Genomic DNA, 19600 nt, shown 5'->3' with positions numbered 1-19600 from the left:
TCCTTTGGTCCTGGAGGTTGTTTTGTTAGTTTGCAGCCCTTTTCTCCTTTTCTGGCGAAGAATGAGACAGCTGGCTTTCGGAGGGGTCCGTTATTGGTGAATGCTTAGTTGGTTAGGCCAGGGGTGCATCATGCCTCGTATTCAATGGCGGATTTACGTCTCTACTTGTGGGCCACAGGTTCGGTAACAGTGGACGTTCTCTGGGTGGATCCGGTTTCCCTGGTTCCCTGTTCCAGGGCTTGTGTCTCTCAGGTCCAGTCCAGCCAGCCTGTGATCTACCCTCGTGCCCAGGATGTCCAGAAGTATGCTGCTTCGGCTTTGGTCTTTGGGAATATGTGTTGGGTCGATATTCGGGCGCAGGGGTTTTGGAGATCGAACAGGGTCCTGACTGCTGGCCGGAGACTCCCCGACACCCACCCTCCCTCCGGTCGGTGGTTTTTCATCATTCTAGAACTGAAGGGCCGAGGCGCTAATGAGCGAATGTGCTAAATGATTGAGGTGTTGCTTGTGTTTTTTTTGACGGGTTATTATGCTCTGTTCAGACATAAGTTGCAATTTTCATCAGCTGGAGGTTTGTATTGTTTTGCCTTTTTTCTGGGTGCCCTTCCTGATCAATGGCAAGTATGACATACTTTTTTCTGAGGTTGGAAGAAAACGTGCTCAGATTGGGGACTTGTTTATTTTAATGGTAAATAATAAATTAATATATAATAAATTAATATATAATAAATTAATATATAATAAATTAATATATAATAAATTAATTTATTATATAAATTAATAAATAATAAAATTATTATTATATAATAAATAATAATAATAACAAATAGTATAATGATAAGCAATTACTTTTAATGAATCAAATAGCTAATTAGGATGAATGATAAATAATTATTGACTAGTGCATAACAATAAAGTATTAAGGAATAATTATAATGAATAATCCTTAATGATAAAGGAGAGATCAATTACAATTAATAACTACATCCATAGGTAGTAAATGAAAGTTGCATTAATTAGACTAATTACAATTCATGGGAATATTTCTTAGCTATCTGCAGGCTTATCACTTTGGGGGTTCCGGCGGAGCACCCCCAAAGATACAGCAAATGCTTAGCATGCTAGAGCAAGTGCCCCTTGAGCACATCTGTGGGCCGTCCCTTTCAAAATTAAAACAGGGGATGCAGAGGATCCCGGGAGGAGGGTGGGCGTTATGTAAGAGCAGCTGCTGGCTTGAGAAAGGGGGCCCACGCCGTCTCCGTCCCGGTTTATATAACCTCGGGTCAATGCGCGCGCAGCTTGGGGCGGTTACAGTCAGCTTCCAGACATACGTTTCTTCCACTCAGAAAACCCACCGTTTTGGGAAACAGTGTTCTTTAAATGTAGTACTCATAGACCATTGCTTCCTGCGCCTCTGAGGGGACCAGGTTCTGGCTCGTGGTCTTCGGTCAGCATAAAGTACTCCTATGATTGATGACCCCAAATTAATATGGCACATGACAGTTTGGATAGCTTCAGGGAGCTGATAGGGCTCACCCAGAAAATGGCATTTCATTACACTCAACATTGGTTTCTTACTGCATAGTGCAACAGGACAAGAGATGTATTAACCTAGTTGTGCTTGCGGGGGTTGAGCTCTGCTCTTTCGGCCCATCTCTCAACTGTTACTACTATTTTTTTCCCACCCCACACACACCCCAGGAAGCAGCCCGTGACAGCTAACTCCCAGGTACCTATTTACTGCTAGGTAACAGGAGCATCAGGGTGAAAGAAACTCTGCCCACTGTTTCTCGCCGGCACTGGGAATCGAACCCAGAACCACAGGATCCAACCCATTCTCGCATTTTCGTATAGTCAATATTGACTTATTGTGGGGGTCCCTCGATTGTTTCAAGCGCGGGTTGGACATGTTTATGAGTGGGATTGGGTGGTTATAGATAGGAGCTGCCTCGTATGGGCCAATAGGCCTTCTGCAGTTGCCTTTGTTCTTATGTTCTTATGTTCTTATTAAATACGTGCATATGTGACATACTAAACATACTAGTTTACCTTGAAAAGCTTCATAGAAAACACCGACCTTACTTAACCTTCTTAGTATGTTAAGATAAGCATCTTATTGCTTTGTAATTACAATTATTACTTAACTTATTATAGGTATAGGTTAAGTAATAATTGTAATTATGAAGCAATAAGATGCTTATCTTAACATACTAAGAAGGTTAGGGAAGGTCGGTGTTTTTTATATGAAGCTCTTCAAGGTAAACTAGTATGTTTAGTATGTCACATATGCATGTATTTAATAAGTCAATATTGACTGTAAGAAAGTGCGAGAACGGGTTGCAGGATCACGCGTCCAGCGTGCTGTCCGCTCAGCCACCGGCTCCCCTATAAACTATATACGGTATTATAGGAGGAAACCATTCTTCTATCTTAGAGAAATGCTGGGAATGTAGTAAAACGCTAAATTATTTCACCGACTTTATTGAATAATCTGTTATTCTACTATTTACAAAGTAAATTACAAACATAACTACACACACAAATCTGAATGGTAACATAGGTACTCTTGTTGTGGAATGTGGGCTCATAATTGGAATAATTCCCGAAGTGTTGGCCCTTAGTGGTCAAAGTACAAGCCATCATTTTAAAATTCAATTATTAAATTTGAATGATCAGTGAGAAATGTTTCAGCCACTTATATAAAATGATTGGTCTATGAGCACCAGTCTTAACTGTATTTTGTTGTTCAAAGTCATGTATCTGAGTATCACAAAAGTTATAAGATGGCATCAAAAAATAAATAAATAAATAAATAAATAAAACTACAGTATATCTGATTCATCCCTGTCATCCTAAGGATGATTAATAAACTTATTAAGTAAGCTTTATTTCTCATTATACAGCACTTACTGGTAATATGCATGTACACTGAAGTCTATTTTACCAACAAACATTTGTACTTTTCAAAGATTTTCACCATTGTAGAAAGTGGGTTTGACATTACCTTTCTGATATTGGGAAAATGGTCTACAGTCACATTTATTAAAAAATATAAAGTTGGCAAGTGTTACAGTAGTGTAACATGAAAATTACTCGCCAGTTATCTGTTGTGGACTCTATGGCAAGTGCCATAAACAACTGAAACCTTGGTTCCCATACAATTAGAATCTACGAAACCTTTTTCTATTCAGTTTACATTGTGAATTTATGTATCACTTACGATATTTCAGTAATTTACAGTTAAAAAACTTCTGCTTGATGGCACTGTTGTCAAATAATCTAATTTCCTGTATATAAAAATTATTTCAGTGCCAAGGGAACATCTAGTATGTTGTGCAATACACATCGATTTCAAATGAAAACTAAAAAAAAAAACTAAGGTTAATTTCTGGAGAAAAATGATCATATACATGATTTCCCATTTGTTTTGAACATCTTATACAGTAACCGCTCACTGATTAGGACCGTAATAACTCCAACGTAATTTGGCCAAAATCGACAGAGTACAGTACAGACATCACTTGATTCGGACAGAAATCTTAATTATAATTATATATAATTATAATTAATTAATTCGGCTGGTTCAGTAACCAGCCGAACTTAATTTCGGCTGGTTACTGAACATACTGCCGCCTAAGTTTATAATATGCCAATACATAGAAAAAGTGCCTTAATATCGTAAAATGAATGAAAATAAAATATGTTTGTATCAGTCATTGACCATTAGATCTACATGCACAGGCTATGTAGTGTATTTCTCCATTAAAATAAGGAAATATTTTTTTCATTGACTGCTTAATGTACAGTATCATGGCTTAACTGGACCCGTCCCGACCTTCCTTACTTGCAAAGATAGATGCATGGTTGATCGTGTGATACAAGTAATGCTTGGTAACTGAAGGATTTTCTTTAATACAAAGGAAAAATGCTAGGAAACTGAACATAATTTTTAGTCAACAATATGTCAGGTGGCAGCAGCAATTAACCCAGTGTTAAGAGGAAGCAAGTTAATCAATTAAGGACAAGCCTAGTCATTCAACTTTCTGAGAGTAGCTGTTCTGCTGTGAATGTTGCTAGATAATTTGGGAGAAGCACAAGTACTGTATCTGATATTAGAAAGAAAAATACATGCAGTATGTGATAATACTAGTTCATGCCCCTTCACTCATTAATAATTATGCAGTTATATAAGATCATTTACTGTACAAGTGGCTTGCACCGCATCACACACTGGATATTGGAATCTGCAGTGAAGAGAATGAATGCAGCAAGCATGTTTGTAATCAGTTTATGGATAACCAATTTCAAGGAAAGCTATGGTTGATTTGCAAGAGTTGAACAAGAGGCACAACATAACCAAGAGAAGATTGCCAGTGAACCATTGTGTGTAAATCTGAATAGTGTTGAGACATTCAAGAATAAATTAAAAACCTACACATTTTCAAACCATTTATATATGTTTCAAATTTATAATGCCAATGGAATTGTCTTGTATTGGACTTTTGCTGATAAAACTTTACCTCTTGGATGGAAGGCAACTTTGCTGGGCCATAAGGAAAATAAGACACATTGTCAGCCATAGTGTGCACAGATGCAGTTGGTGCACACAGAACAGTGTGCACAATCATTCGGAAAGCTGCAAAACCGACAGCTTTAAAGGCAGATTGGTTACACTTTTAAAGTATAGTGTATTATAACTTGAAAAAAGCTGTAGAGTTCACACACACACTTGTTGATTTTATGCATTTTGTAAAGTAGAGAAAATAAAGAAATGTGGAGTAAGGTGAGTAAATTCAGGCTTTGGTACTGTTAGATAATACACATGCTCCTCCCAATATTGACACCATAACCTCAGATGGTAATATAAGATATATGGCACTACAACCAATACCACCTCTCTTAACCGCTTGTGGATTAAAGAGAGGTGTACAGTCTTTTTGTAGCACAAATGTTAATGAAATTTTAATTGTGTATCGAGTTAAGTCACGTTACCTGGGCATAAATAAAAAACTTAAAATATTCAATCATAATTAGCCTAAAGTTTGAAGTGAGGTTAAAAGGAGCCCATGTAGAATGCTTGAAAGAGAAGCCTAACTGCCCCAGTTAATGAGGTTGAAGTGAATGACAAGCTTTGAGGGATTTGTTGCTGATGACATTTTCTGACAAGTTTGTGAGAACTTGGAGAATATTGTTGACTGGTAAGAAAAAGATGGTAATGACCCAGGATGTGGTATGTTGACTGGAGATGAGAATTATGGAAACCATTACATGCGAGGTAGAGGCAGCAGCAACACAAATTACAACATTTAGGGACCTCATAACATATCAGATTCTTTGTTTAACTTATCAGCTCTATCATGCATTCGGAGGCCAACGTGAGATGGAGACCACATGAAATGGACTCTGTTTGTAGGTAGTAACTAAGTGATTGAAACCTATCCACCGCTGCCCACTGGATGGGGGGCGGTGTGCAGGACAAACATATCAATTGTGACACTAGCTCTCCACATATGTCAGTTGCTTAATTTAGAAACTGTACTTGTGGTCGATCTCGAACCCTTTGTTGATGTGATGACTTATACTGAATTTTGTAACTTGCTCATCACGATTGTAACTTTCTTAACTAAATGAATTGTGGGGTTCAGTCTCTGAGCCCATTATGTGCCTCTGTAACCCTTTCCACTACCACCCACAAGATGGGTATGGGGTGCATAATAAATGAACTAAACTATAACATGTCATTAATGCTTCCAACAGTGAAAATAAAGCTGTTATTTTTTATTAGTACTTCAAGGGGATTTAAGGAATATCAAGAAGGCTAATGAAAAAAGGGTGTCAAAAATTAATATTTGTTAAGATCTGAAAGCCAAAGACCTACCAGCAAAGCCACAGCAGCTTTCAATATCGAGTTTGCCAAGCACTCGAGTAATTTTAGGGTTAAGTTATTGTACACAAGTCTTTCAGTTATGTGTATAGAACTTTATTATGGTAATGTAAAATAAAAATAGTATTCCATTCTCTGGGTGATAAAGTCAGTCGTTAACTCGAAAGTAAATTTAAATTTATTATTGTAGTTCTATTTTATTTCTATGGAGATGCTGCCATAACAATGTAAATGTTTATTATACTTAGAAATATAAATTAAATTGGTTAAAATGTTTACAAATAATAAATTTGAGTACTGTAAATAGGAATTTTGCGTAGCTCAGGTGGGGGTCTACCCCCTCATGATCCAAATTAGTGAGCGATATCTGTATTGAATTACTGTATATACAAAACATCAGGCACTATATCCAGTGTGACTGACAACAAAATATTTATTTGCTATCACCTAAGCACCATTATGCATGTCTGTGCCACTGGTGCTTGACTAGGGGTCAACTAGGGTTCACCAAGTTCTCAAGCTACACTGAATATTAATACAACAGCCAGGTCAAATGGTTGGTGAAGGTCAACACTGAATCACACCATAACATGTCCAATACAGTAATAAACCTAAAAAATAAAAAAATAAAAATTAAAAAAAATAGTTACGAAATGATTACTGCTAATTTTCTATCGGTTATATCAAGTCTTGAGTGGAACAAATATCAACCGTGTTCCTCTGTTCCACCAAATTATTAGTTCAACAGTCTTGCACACAAACTCGCAAATTAGCATTCATGTGATATGCAGACGTGTCATTTACACACAATGATAATTCAAACTGCAGGTACCATGACACATTCCATGGACTTTAGACACTAAGTTTTCTCTTTACTGCACATCTTAAATAATACCATATTTCTTATAACTTAAAAGATGTCATTTATAAACTGTCAAAGGAAAATCTAAAGTTGTTATAAGATCTTAATAAGACACTTCAAAACATTATTCTTGATGAGAAAATCAACTGGAGCAATGTGGAAGATTTGAACCCTCAACCTGGGTTATCTTGAGGTTATCTTGAGATGATTTCGGGGCTTAGCATCCCCGCGGCCCGCCCCTAGACCAGGCGTCCTTTTTGTTACACCCCCAGGAAGCAGCCCGTAGCAGCTGTCTAACTCCCAGGTACCTATTTACTGCTAGGTAACAGGAGCATCAGGGTGAAAAACTTTTTGCCTATTTGTCTCTGCCTCCACTGGGGATTGAATCCAGAACCTCAGGACTATGAATACGAAGCGCTGTCCACTCGGCTGTCAGGTGCCCAGGCTGTGGTACTCCCAGGCCGTGCACCTTACCTCTGGACCATGACATGGTACAAATTATACAACCTGGGATTCCACTGAATTCACATGACCTCTAGAAGCCTCTACTGAAGCCAATCCAGGTTTTACATATTAACCCCCCCCCCCATGCACTCTGATATAGGTAATGGAGTTAGCTCTCCACCACATGTGGCATAGCAGTACCAGATCAAGGGTTTAAATCCTTAGCATTGCTCCAATTGATTTTTTCATTGATATAACATGTTAGTGTGCTTTCCTTGTGTATTACTCAATGAAAAGTATCTGATGGGACTGTATTAATTCTGAAAAAGATTTACATCAGAAATTATTTTTAATTCAACTCCCAAGTAAATAAACCATTTACACCTAGTTAATACAATTTTATATGACTTAGAATAATATTGTACAAAGTACTCTCTACAGTACCTAATATTTTATAGAAAAATAATTTTATGCAATTATCTTTAACCTTGGAGTACTTCTGCATCAGAGCACAAGTTAAAAAAGTAGATGCCAAAGGAAATCAAATTTATTTGCTCTGACTATTATCATATAAACAATGCCATTAACCCAAAGCAGATACAATTAACCATGGCACAGATTGCTGGGTACACTGGCAAGAGGTGTGGACAAGCCATCTATGCAGGTCATCCAGATCTGTGCAGTCCTGAACCATGCATGCAGATGGCCTTTGCTTTACTTTATGCAAGCCTAACAATACAAGGCTCATTTTTAGTAAATTTGTCCTAATTTTCATATTATAATGTAGATATATGTACAGTAACTAGATTATCAAAAAATTCTGGATGTGCATTCCTACTTAAAAAAAAATTTATCACACATAAAACCTTTAATCGTATTCACACTCAACAGTAAACAAATATAAATTAATCAACATGGAACTGTATGCACCATGTTAATGTCTTGCTCATCTCAAACACTCGTGTATTTCTAAAAGCACCAATCTACCAACTGCAGTGCCATTTCATTATGTATTTAAAGGTATGTTTTATCCATAACAGCTTTCAATTTAACACTGCAAATTCATTAATATTAAACATGGTTAAACAACATTCAAGGATGAAAATATATAAGCAGATTAGATGGATGCAGGTGCACCACTATTAAAATGAAAAGATATAAAGAATCTATAACGAAGCCAAGGATAAAATAATGGCAAATTAAAGATAAAAAAGGAGGAACTTGCGTGCTCAATAAGATCTTTTCAACACAGATATCTATACATTGAGGAAAAGTGTGTAGAAAATTACTTTATCTTATAGTAACTTGCATATTAACAGTAAAAAAAATTTAAGCTGCATGTGATCAGTACCATTTAATTCTTTCAAATTATATAAGTAATAGGCCAGATTAGCAAACAATGTGAGCATACTTTTGAAGGTTGTTAGGAGTGATAATTACTTGAAGTGATAATACAACCCATAATGAGGCATTACTGCATAATTTGTAACCAATATACTGTAGAGCATACAAGTCTGTCCAACAAAGTGCACAAAAGTGTAGTACTCATGCATAAGGAATTTGGAAGTGGACTTCGGAAATTAAAAAAAAAACTAAATTGTATATTACACAATGGTACATGAAGCAAAAAAAGTTTGATTGCATTTAATTAGATGCAACAGAAATCTATAAAAATTTAGTTTGGAGAACACGTGACCCTGTTGGGAGTACAGTGTTTCAGTATTATAATCTGCCTGAAAGTGCTTGTACTGTGGTATGTGAAGTTTACATAAACCATCAAGCAACAAGAAAGATTAACTGATACAAATTATTTTGATAATTATTAGTTTATTTGGAAATTCTCAACATAAATGTATACCACCAAGGAAATAAAATACTGTACATGACTGGCCACTTGTGATTCTTAGTGTCAAGGAATGTTCACAAAATGCTACTCGAGGCAAACACTGATATGCAGAAACCACATATGAGCTAAATCCCTTGATAATAATGAAAAAAAAAATTAATCTTGAAGTTGAGTGATCTTGGCAAATGCATCATAAACAATGCATTATACTTTCCTTTTGTTTTTGTCTGTATGACAGGTATTCAAATACAGTATGACAATATTAGCTTTTAAACAAGGTTTGTGATATTCATAACTACACTACTGTACAAATGAAATAATTTGAAAGCTACAGGAAATATTTCCAAGAATTAGATTTATCACCTTTAAAATCAGCTGGTATTTGAAGATTTCTCCTTATTTATGTGTTTTTTTTTCAATAATATTCACCGCATGTATTAATTATTCATTTGAAAATAAAATTCCTTTAAAATCCCACACTTTGTCGACACATGCACTCCTGAGACAACTATCATTCAAGTCATGAGTTCTTAATAATGTTGTAGGCCAAAATTGTTCACCAAAAACACTGAAACAATAAGGCACTCCAATATCCAATAGTGTACATTTAAAGTAATTTTGAACAGAATTTAAATTAAAAATGAATTGGAGAATTAAATATGAAACAAAATTACCTACTGTAAAGAAATTCAGTTAATTTAATCATAAAAGATAAATTAGCTGGTAAGCATGATCTTTAAACTTCTCTAATAAATATTACATAAATATTTTAACAAAATACTATAGTTGCTCATTTAAATACAAAAATTTCCAAGTAATTATTCTATGCGCGCACACATTACTTCACAACATCATGCACATCGTTGTTTCCAAAACAGGTTTTACAGTCACATAATGACAGCATTTTTGCCTGGAAGCATACTAGCTACACCTGTTTTATTGGCAGCCTTAAATGGAGCCAATTCTGAAACCACTGCTGTAGAAGTTTGAAACCACTTGTATCAGCACATGTTGTATTAGTACTGTAATTCAGCACCATAATACATACATTTATTTATTGGAATTTATTGTCAGACTAGTTACAATATTAGTTTACATTAATGTGTGGTTTCAGAATTGATGCCCAAATCTGATTTATGGAGGGATTTATCCCTCACATTATGGCTGCTGCTATCTCTTATCAAACACAACTGCTTTGAAGTCTCCACCTGAATTAAGATTTCTTCCACCTAGAGCTGCTGTACCATCACGACCAATATATAACTGCAAACCAGAAGCTGTAAAAAGAAATAAAGAAATAAAGATGAGAGATTTTGTAAGAAAAAGCAATTAGTGGTTTTGTTTTTTTCAATCAAATACACATTTGAAAAAGTTTAAGTCAAGGAAATAAACAGTAATTTGTTAAAATTTAGTGTAAGACCTCTTATAAAAATAAAAACTAGTAAAGAACTCGTCTACATTCTATGAGTATTTGACCCATTACAAAAGACGGCAAGTATTGTTGAACCTGTATATCAAAATTTCTGAATATTCTCACACATATATATTTAATAATTGTATATAATTTCAAGATATTGTCTGACAATAATACTTGTGTAATAATTTGTCTAGTTTTAGTAGTTTTTACATATTTTATTAATATTTCAACTTGGCACTAAAATTCCTTTGTGAATGGACAATTTTTAATAACTATAAAGACAATAGGTGCAAAAATATTCACATTTGGCTGTTGTGTGTATATTTTTGTAAATATTCGTTTTTGAAAGTATAATTTATGCCATTTAAGTTTTGAAGAAGTTTTTATGCATTATACCTATTAGCTTAGGTGGATGCTAACAAGGGTGCATCCCAACAGCCAGTCTCAGCACCAACAGCTTGGCTGAATGATTTTAATCAATTTGAACATTGTTAGTTCAAGTGAACAATTTGTACCAAATAAAAACTGAACCATCCAGGAATTCATTAGAGCAAGGACCAACTGGACATATTTTGGGGTTCAATGTTAAGCGAGAAAACTAGTAATTGTTCAGAGAAAAAATACTAATCAAATCAAACCATGAATTAGATGATGCTGCTTGCAAGTTGTTCATGCAGTAGCACACTGTGTGTAGCTATTTTGTATTGAATACAGTTCTATACTGAATATCCAAAATTCACCCACACAAAGTAACAAGAACTAACCCCCCCCCCCACCCCAAGATAAAAAAAAAAAAAAACAGTGCTGAATATAATGAAATGCCAGTTTCTGGGCAAGACCCGGAGGCTCCGCGGAGCTAACCAGGCTGAGGTGAATGTATTAGACCCTGGCATCAGTCAATGCGCATAGAGTCTAGGCCTATCGGGGACCACGAGCCAGAACCTGGCCCCCCTCAGAGAAGAACGAGGAGCAATGGTCTATAGAAACCCCCGTGTGGTTGGAAGCATTCTATGTCTGCCATCAACCGGGTCAGGCACCCAGAAAGGTAAGCACCCCAAAACAAACCCCTATTCTGGTAAAAAAATATTGCCACTGAAAGCCGAACTAGTGGACAGAACTCTTCAAATAAAAACGAGCATGACGTCACCATATCACCGTGCAGCTGTCTATGCACCCCCTCCTCCTCCCTGGGTGGGGGAAGGAGGGAGCCTCAGACCCCCACACCATATTACCATCCTGTAGTTCTGAGGCTGGATGTCATTTGCAAATGTTGCTTTTCAAACCTGAATCTAAATTATTTATATATATTATAAACAGAGTGCCAGGACAGAGCCTTGAGGCACTCCACTTACAACATTTTCCCACTCTGACTTAACCCCATTTATACTAACCGTTTTCTTTGGTATAGCCATGCCCTAATCCAACTTAATATAGCACCCCCCAATACCTTGAGCCTCTATCTTTTTAATCAGTCTTTCATGTGGCAATGTATCAAAAGCTTTGCTAAAGTCAAGGTACAAAACATTACAATCCTTACCACTAAAACTGCCTCAACTATGCTGGAATAAAAAGATAGCAAATTTGTTAAACATGAACGGCCATTTGTAAAACCATGTTAGGATTAATTTATTAATTTATGTTTTTCAAGATGAAGACGAATTGTATTTGCAATTATCGATTCAAGTAACTTTCCCACAATAGACGTTAGGCTAATTGGCTGATAGTTTGACGCAAGTGATCTATCTCCTTTCTTAAAGATTGGTACCACATTAGCAACCTTCCATGACTCTGGCACTCTGCCTGACTATTGATTTATTAAATATGGTAGACAGTGGCTCGCAAAGCTCCTCTTTGCATTCTTTAAGCACCCTGACAAACACTTCATCCGGCCTTGGGGATGTGATTGGTTTGAGTTTTACTATTTGTTTAATTACATCCTCCCTGGTAACTGCTAAACTAGTCAACCTGTCCTCGTCCCCACCCACAGACTTGTTCGACTTGCAGGCATATTGTTAAATTCCTCTTTAGTAAATACAGAGATAAAATATTTACTAAAAGTACTACTCATCTCTTCGTTGTTATCTGTTATCTGACCTGTCTCAGTTTTTAATGGACCTATCTTTTCCCTAATCTTTGTTCGATATAACTGAAAAAAACTTTAGGATTTGTCTTTGCTTGCCCTGCTATGCAAACTTCATAGTTTCTTTTTGCCCTCATCTCTTTTTTAACATTTCTAACCAGTTTTACGAATTCCTGTTCTAAACTGACTTCCCCATTCTTAATTCTTTTGTACCACGCTCTTTCTTTTTACCTATAAGGTTTTTCAGATCCTTTGTTATCCACTTTGGGTCATTAGTATTTGATCTATTCAACTTGTATGGTATACTACGTTCCTGTGCTTTGCTTAGAATATTTTTAAATAAGTTATATTTTGAATCCACATCGAAAGCCCTTTTTATGTCACCTATCGCTGGGTTCACGTCTCGCTCCAAGACCTGCCCACCCCCCATGCTCAAGACTTTCCAATCTTGGCATGAAGCTCCCTGATCTAACCTCCAGAGGCCAATACCAACAGGAAAAAAGCCTTGGAAAAACAATCCTGAACCGAAGGGGCCACCACAAACCGAGAATGAGAGAGAAAGGAGAGCACCCAGTCTAATGACCAGGACGACTCGGGTGATGCACGAGCAGGCCGGAGGTGAAATAACGCATGAGAAAGCTTGCGGAATGGTGCAGAAGCAAGATCAATGCCGACTACAAACTGCAGCGGCTCTGCCAGCGCCGCACGATTCGAGGCGACAGTATTTAGCATAAGATGACTATCCTGGAACAACCACGAAAGGAAGGACAAGACAACCCTATCAGAGAGAGAAGTAAATCTACGAAAAGATAAGAAATAACGGAAGTACCACCAGGAAACGTCAAACTGCCGCCAAGATGAAGCACGCAGGTGGGACACCATCAATGAAGTCACCTGCTCCTCACCATACAAGTGGTGATAGACTGGAGTCGGAAAGACCAGATGCAAAGACTCTAGAAGATTGAACCAGCCATGTAACTGTCCAGACCGATCTGCTGAAAGAGGCAGAGCCGTGGGAAGACCCTCGGGTTCGGACACTGAGCAACCAGCGCCTGAAACCAAGGCTGGGCTGGCCACCAAGGTGGCAGGTCAACTCTCCCTTAGTAAGTCTCCAAGCGAACTAGGACCTGGAGCAACAGCAGAACTGGGGGCGGGGGTGGGGGGGGGGGGGGCAGGGGGGGAGGGGGGGAGGTACAGGTAACCTCACCTCACCCAGTCCTGCCTGAAGGCACTGACCCCGATGGTCTTGCGGGCGAGGAAGGGCACCACATACAACGGGAGAAGCCTCGACCACACCGACACAAAGAGGTCCACCTCCAGAGGCCTGTACGTCCGGCAGAGCCAACTGAATGAGTTGGGGTCTACCGTCCATTCCGTGGACAGGGGAATGAACCAAGACAGGCCGTCCATCAAGACACTGGACACCCCCCGAACGTGAATGGCCAGGAGATCCAAACCCCCGAAAACTCGGCAGATGAATTACCCAAAGCAGCCAGCCCCAAAGAGCCAAGGACTACATCGAACCTGTGCGGTTCAAGTAATGAAGCACCAGGGAGCAGTCTAAATGGAGCCTGATAGTCAATCCACGATTGACCCAAACCCTCCGAAGCGACATCCACACAGCCACAAACTCCCACACCGTGCTGTGGGCCCGACAGAAGGACAGACCCCACTGCTCCTTGCCGGCCTGGTGAGCACTGGTCACAAAGCTCTAGGAAAGAGAAGACACATCCATGAACCCATTGAGTGAGGGCTCGGAGAGGTGCCAAGGCTCTGAACCACGAAAAACTCAAGAGAGGAAGCCGGAGATGAAGCTACTGATGCAAGGCCCCAGAGGCTGAACCCAGCTATCACGAAACAGGCGGGAGGAACGTTCCGGAAAGGAACCAAAACAGCTGACGAAGCCAAACCCGACCTGGTGGGTAGACCATCATGGCAAAGTTCAGGCTCCCGCACAAACCAACGAGCAACCGCCGCATTACCTGGGAGCACCCCAGAAACAGCTGAAGGCGGGACTGCAGCCGAAGCAGAGCCTCTGGAGAGAGAGAGACAAGGAAGCGGGCTGAGTCCCATGCAAGACCCAGCCAAGACCGAACTTGAGAGGGAACCAGATGGGACTTTCTCCAGTTCACCAGGAACTTGAACCCATCGAGCTGGAAAAGAACCAAATCTCTGGCAAGCAGACACGCGAACCAGCTGGGAGCCCACACCAGCCAGTCATCGAGGAAGACCAGAACCCGAATCCCTAAGAGACGCAAACGTGCCACCACGACCTAGGTAAGGTGTGTGAAAACACGAGGTGCCAGATTCAAGCCGAGTGGAAGGCAAAGAAAGTGGTAACACTGACGCCCCAGAACCAAACTGAGCCAGTCCCTGAACCCCAGATGAATCGGGACATTTCAATATGCATCCCGGAGGTCCAGGGACACCATCCACATGCCCTGCTCCAAAAGAAGATGGACTTAGGACAGTAAACATCCGAAAGTAGGGGCAATAAACCCATGGGTTCAGACGGGACAAGTCTAGAATGAACATGAAGTCTGCGCAGTCCCATTTCAGAACCAGAAACGGGCAGGAAACCCACCGGAGGGATGAGGTTGTTTCGACCACACCCAAGCGAATCCACTCCGAGATGACCTGACAGCGCAGGAGAAGAGGCCTGCCCTGCCAACCCCGAACCCCCCGAAGAAGGGGATGATGCCACCCAACGCCACCGCACGCTGCACGAAACGACCCAAAAGGCCCATAAATCCTGGGACCAAGTGTGAGCAAATAGTGCGAGCCTCCCCCCCATCGCCCCGTCAATGGGATGAATGGCGAAAGGGCCGACGCCCCTTACGTGAAACCGACCTCCGCACCGAGCGATCACTGCACCGACAAGACAAAGGCGGTTCCGAAGGCTGTGCCGGTTCCGAAACTGGCACCACTAGCCTACCACGATGGGATGTACCCCGAGCCCTGGCACGACCCTCCCAGGAAGACCCCCACAGTCCTCCCCCGGAGAACCAACAAGTCCGACATGGGACGACAACTAGAAGAAGCTGCATGCAGATACTGCATCACTGCAGACTGCAAACAGCAAAGGACAAAAAGGTGAAGAAAACCAGAGAGCCAGGACCCATGTGGATTCTACGGAGATAGCCAGCACCACCAGCCGACATGCGAGACGGGAAGCAAGAAACAACGACACCGCATCCCACAGGATTGGTGTAAACAGCTTCAAAAGAGCAGATGGCGCACACACTGCCGATACCAACGCATCAGACCTAAAATCGGCCCCAAGTGCCTCCAAGTCCTCCTCAAGCCAGTCTGAGAACAGCTTGAGAAGGGAAGAGAACCGCAAGACCGACGCCAACAGGCTACGGGCGCACAAGATCTCAGTGACCAGGACAGCCGAAAGGGTGGGAACCTGCACGTGAAACTGCACAATACCGACATCCTGAGGAAGAGCAGGGGTGAACAAGCATGCATTGAGGTGCTCAAATTCGTCCCCCAGGAAAACCAGGACCACCGTATGAGCCTAGCACCACTCAAGTGCACGGAACCAACAGAACGTATGCTATGCCTCCAACGAGAAAAAGGGGCAGTCCGCAAGCCAGGACGACTCCAGAACCTCATAAACCCAGTAAGGAAAAGAAGATCCAAACATGAAGGAAAAAGGATCCATTATGGAGGAATAGTCTGGGTCACGCAGGAGGTAAGCCACAATGGCTTCCCACAGCACATGAGGTGGGATGTGGGAGGCCAAAAAACCTCCGGAAGGACGGGACTGAAGAACCCAAGGGAGCACAGAACCGAACCTGGGAAGGGATTGATGCCAAATCCAACTCATACAAGGAGGGAGGAAAAGAAAATGCTACTCTGTAACATTAAGCCCCGCTTAGAGGGTACAAAAAACCCAAGCGGGGTCCAATGAGGCCCATGGCCCCCAACTCAATCCCTCCCCCGCCCTGGGAACTTCCCCCATTAGGACCCGGGGCCGAGCCATCCTCCAAGTCTCCTGCCCTAAAAGAAAAGGCAGTAGCAGCTGAAAAAGCAGGAACGAAGGAGGCCCACTGGTCAGACTCAGAAGCTCCGGCTGGAGGAACAGGCTTGAATGCCTCCGTCACCCACACCGGAAGGGGTATCCCTCGAAACTGCCCGAGTCTCACCACCAACTAAACCATGCCCCGACTCCAAAACCCTCGGATACTTTGGAGCCAGAAGCAGGGGGGGAAAAAGACAAGGACGAACAACAGAAGGGGAAGGACAAGGGGGCATGGACTGAACAAAAATAGGGCAGTCTCAGGACATCCGGGGTAGCAAACAACCTAAACTGAACATGCTATGCCAAAGCTGCCTGCACCCAAATGTCATAATCAGTGAAATGGGTGTACTAGAGTACAAACAAGGAACAAAACTCACAGGACTCCAGGTTGAAGGTGTCGCAGACCCAACAGGCAGTCTGATGGAGGCACAACCAGTGTCACCCTGAGACAAGGGGACAGAGCAAGCTTCAAACTTGCACGAAGTTAGAGGGACCCAAGGGTTGCATCCATCAGACCAAAGAGCTCCCGCAGGGTTTCCCAGGGCTCTTAGTCGCATAATCTCGCTAAAGGAAGCCCAGGCAGGATACTGTTAACCAGCACCCAAAGTTACCAATCAAACTGCTAAAGCTGAACCCCTGGGACGTGTACAGTCACGGGGACCTAGTAGAGGACCACCAAGATATAAACAGTTGTGATCAAAACAAGTGTGGGGGGGGGGTGTAGAACCCCCCATCCCCACCAGGCAGGAAATCAAAAACAAAAGAAAAATCCAGCAAGAGGACAACGTGCTCAGGTGGAACAGAACCGGCTGCTATGAGAAGTGAAAACTAGCTGCACAGTACCCTGCGACCCAACTAGTGACAAAACTACCCCCCCTACCCGGAGTCAAACAATGGTGCATGAAATACCCCAGCTGATTTCAAGGGCAGTCAATCACCGAGCAGCAAAAAACCTCACAGAGTTAGACCCCAAGATGACTTGTGTTAGGTGGCCCCCAAGCCCGAAGGGCAGTACTTGCAGAGCACCTAGGGAAGGGGACCGTAGGCGCATGCAGCCCGAGTACTTGTGAAATAACTCTTGGCTTGAGCACCACCCTTTAGACAGTACCACACCACATGGCACAGAACAGGAAAAACAGGAGCCAGAGGCGCACGACCTTGCCAGTTCACATCAGCCACAGAACTACAGGGTGGATAGCCGGCATGAGGGTCTGGGGAGGTCCCCATGCCGGCAATCTGCACAACCCCTTTCCCCTCCCGGGGATGGGGGGGGGGGGTTTGTGCAGACAATCGGAGCAGTGACATGGTGACATGTTCGTTTGCTTGTTTTCATTTGGGGAGTTCTGTCCACTAGTTTGGCTTTCAGTAGCAATATTTTTTTTACCAGAATAAGGGTTTGTCTTGGGGCGCTTAACTTCCTGGCCGCCTGACCTGGTCGATGGCAGACATAGAATGCTTTCAACCATAAGGGGATTTCTATAGGCCGTTGATACTCATGCCTCTCCGAGGGGGCCAGGTTCTGGCTCGTGGTCCCTAGTAGGCTTAGAACTCCATGCGCATTGACTGATGCCAGGGTCTAATACATTTATATCAGCACGGTTAGCTCTGGGGAGCTGAAGGGCCCACCCCCCCAGAAAAAACACTTTTATATGTTTTTTTTTATGTGCAAAGTGATGTGTTTTATCACTTATGGCAAACAAAAATAAATAGCAACAAAAATACAAAGCTTTGCCAACCAGAACATCTTTGTAATCAATCTTTGTAACAAAGTTCCAATTAAGTGATTAAAGCAAGGTTCCATATTACTGAACTCGTGCCTTTTCAGGTTTACACATTTCTCGCTTTCTGCTTTCTCAAACTGCAGACATCATCTACTTAATGGAAATGATCCTCAATCTTTCAAATATAATTTTGTTGCCTGTTGTAAACAAGTGACAACCACTACTTTCATAATTAAACTGACATGATGAATGCATTGTCAAATGTTTTGGCTACTCCAAGATTATGGAACATCTGAAAGTAACTGAAATGCCTAGAAATGATTGTATAGAAAGAGACTACTCTTACTACTACTTTTAGACTACTCTAAGAGATTACACTACTTAAGTAAAATGCATACACTCTACTGAAGAGACAACGTTCTTACTTTCTGCAGAATCGTCTGATTTTAATGACTCAATTTTTGTATCTTCAAACAGCTTATCAATGATATCATTAGCATCGATCCGTGTAGCATCTACTCTTGACTCTTTGTTGGCTTCTGTTGAAGCATTTTTGGCTCGGTTTGCTGCCGTTCGCTCCAAAGAACCCCCATCACTTATGCCACCAGAGCCAGCACTACTACTCCTGCAAGTCAGTTTCAATAAATCATTTAGTATAAAATAAAATAAAAATTATTCAACATGTATACCTTTAAAGTACAAATGGAAAATACATTCACATCTAGGATATAATAAAAATTCAACTACTGCCACACATGCAAACCTGATCTAGGAAATGACTGACAAATGCAGACAACTCACAATTACAAATGGCAATCTCTATATTTTCATACAAATATAATAAAAGCTGACAAAAAGACAACTGGAAGCAAGATGAGAACACAAAACAAGACTTCCACTTGGAATTGTGTACAGAACTTTAACAACTTTCCATGTCACTTGCAGCAGGACTTGTGACGTGATTACAATGCACTGACACTGTAGTAATATTATATTGTGTAGGGAAACACCAAGATGCAAATGATATCTGGTACTATGCTAAGAACCTGAGGGGAAAGAATGTGGAGAAAGGAAGCCTATTAAGTAGGAGACAAGACGAGGGACATCAGTGGAAATTGGACATACAATAGAGCCTTATAGATGCAAGGTTATTCTCATACCCTGTACAGGTCTTTGGCAAGTGAAATGCATTGAAGGAAGAGGTTGTGGAAGTCAATTTGGTCCACAACTTTAAGAAAAAATACAATAGAAACTTTAATGTTGAGAGAGGTAAGTAACATGCCAGGTATAAATGGCTAGAAGGCAGGTTATAAAGAGCC

General features: G+C 40.9%; 1 protein-coding gene across 5 annotated transcripts in view; it reads right to left on the bottom strand.

Moving 5' to 3' along the window:
• Positions 1-2465: 2465 nt before the first annotated feature.
• LOC123745301 (EEIG family member 2) overlaps positions 2466-19600 on the bottom strand; it is a 283313-nt gene continuing 266178 nt past the window's right edge. For all 5 annotated transcript variants that reach the window (XM_069321872.1, XM_045725708.2, XM_045725726.2 and 2 more), the window contains 2 exons: positions 18707-18906; positions 2466-10313 (listed from right to left, as the gene is read on the bottom strand). In XM_069321872.1, the coding sequence (XP_069177973.1) occupies positions 10207-10313; positions 18707-18906 (307 nt within the window). In that variant the 3' untranslated portion in view covers positions 2466-10206. The remainder of the gene's footprint in view (positions 10314-18706; positions 18907-19600) is intronic.

This window comes from Procambarus clarkii, chromosome 10 (assembly GCF_040958095.1).
Source record: "Procambarus clarkii isolate CNS0578487 chromosome 10, FALCON_Pclarkii_2.0, whole genome shotgun sequence".
NCBI classification, from domain to species: domain Eukaryota; kingdom Metazoa; phylum Arthropoda; class Malacostraca; order Decapoda; family Cambaridae; genus Procambarus; species Procambarus clarkii.
The sequence above is the reverse complement of the archived record's forward strand: the minus strand, read 5'-3'. Positions and strand labels throughout refer to the sequence as shown.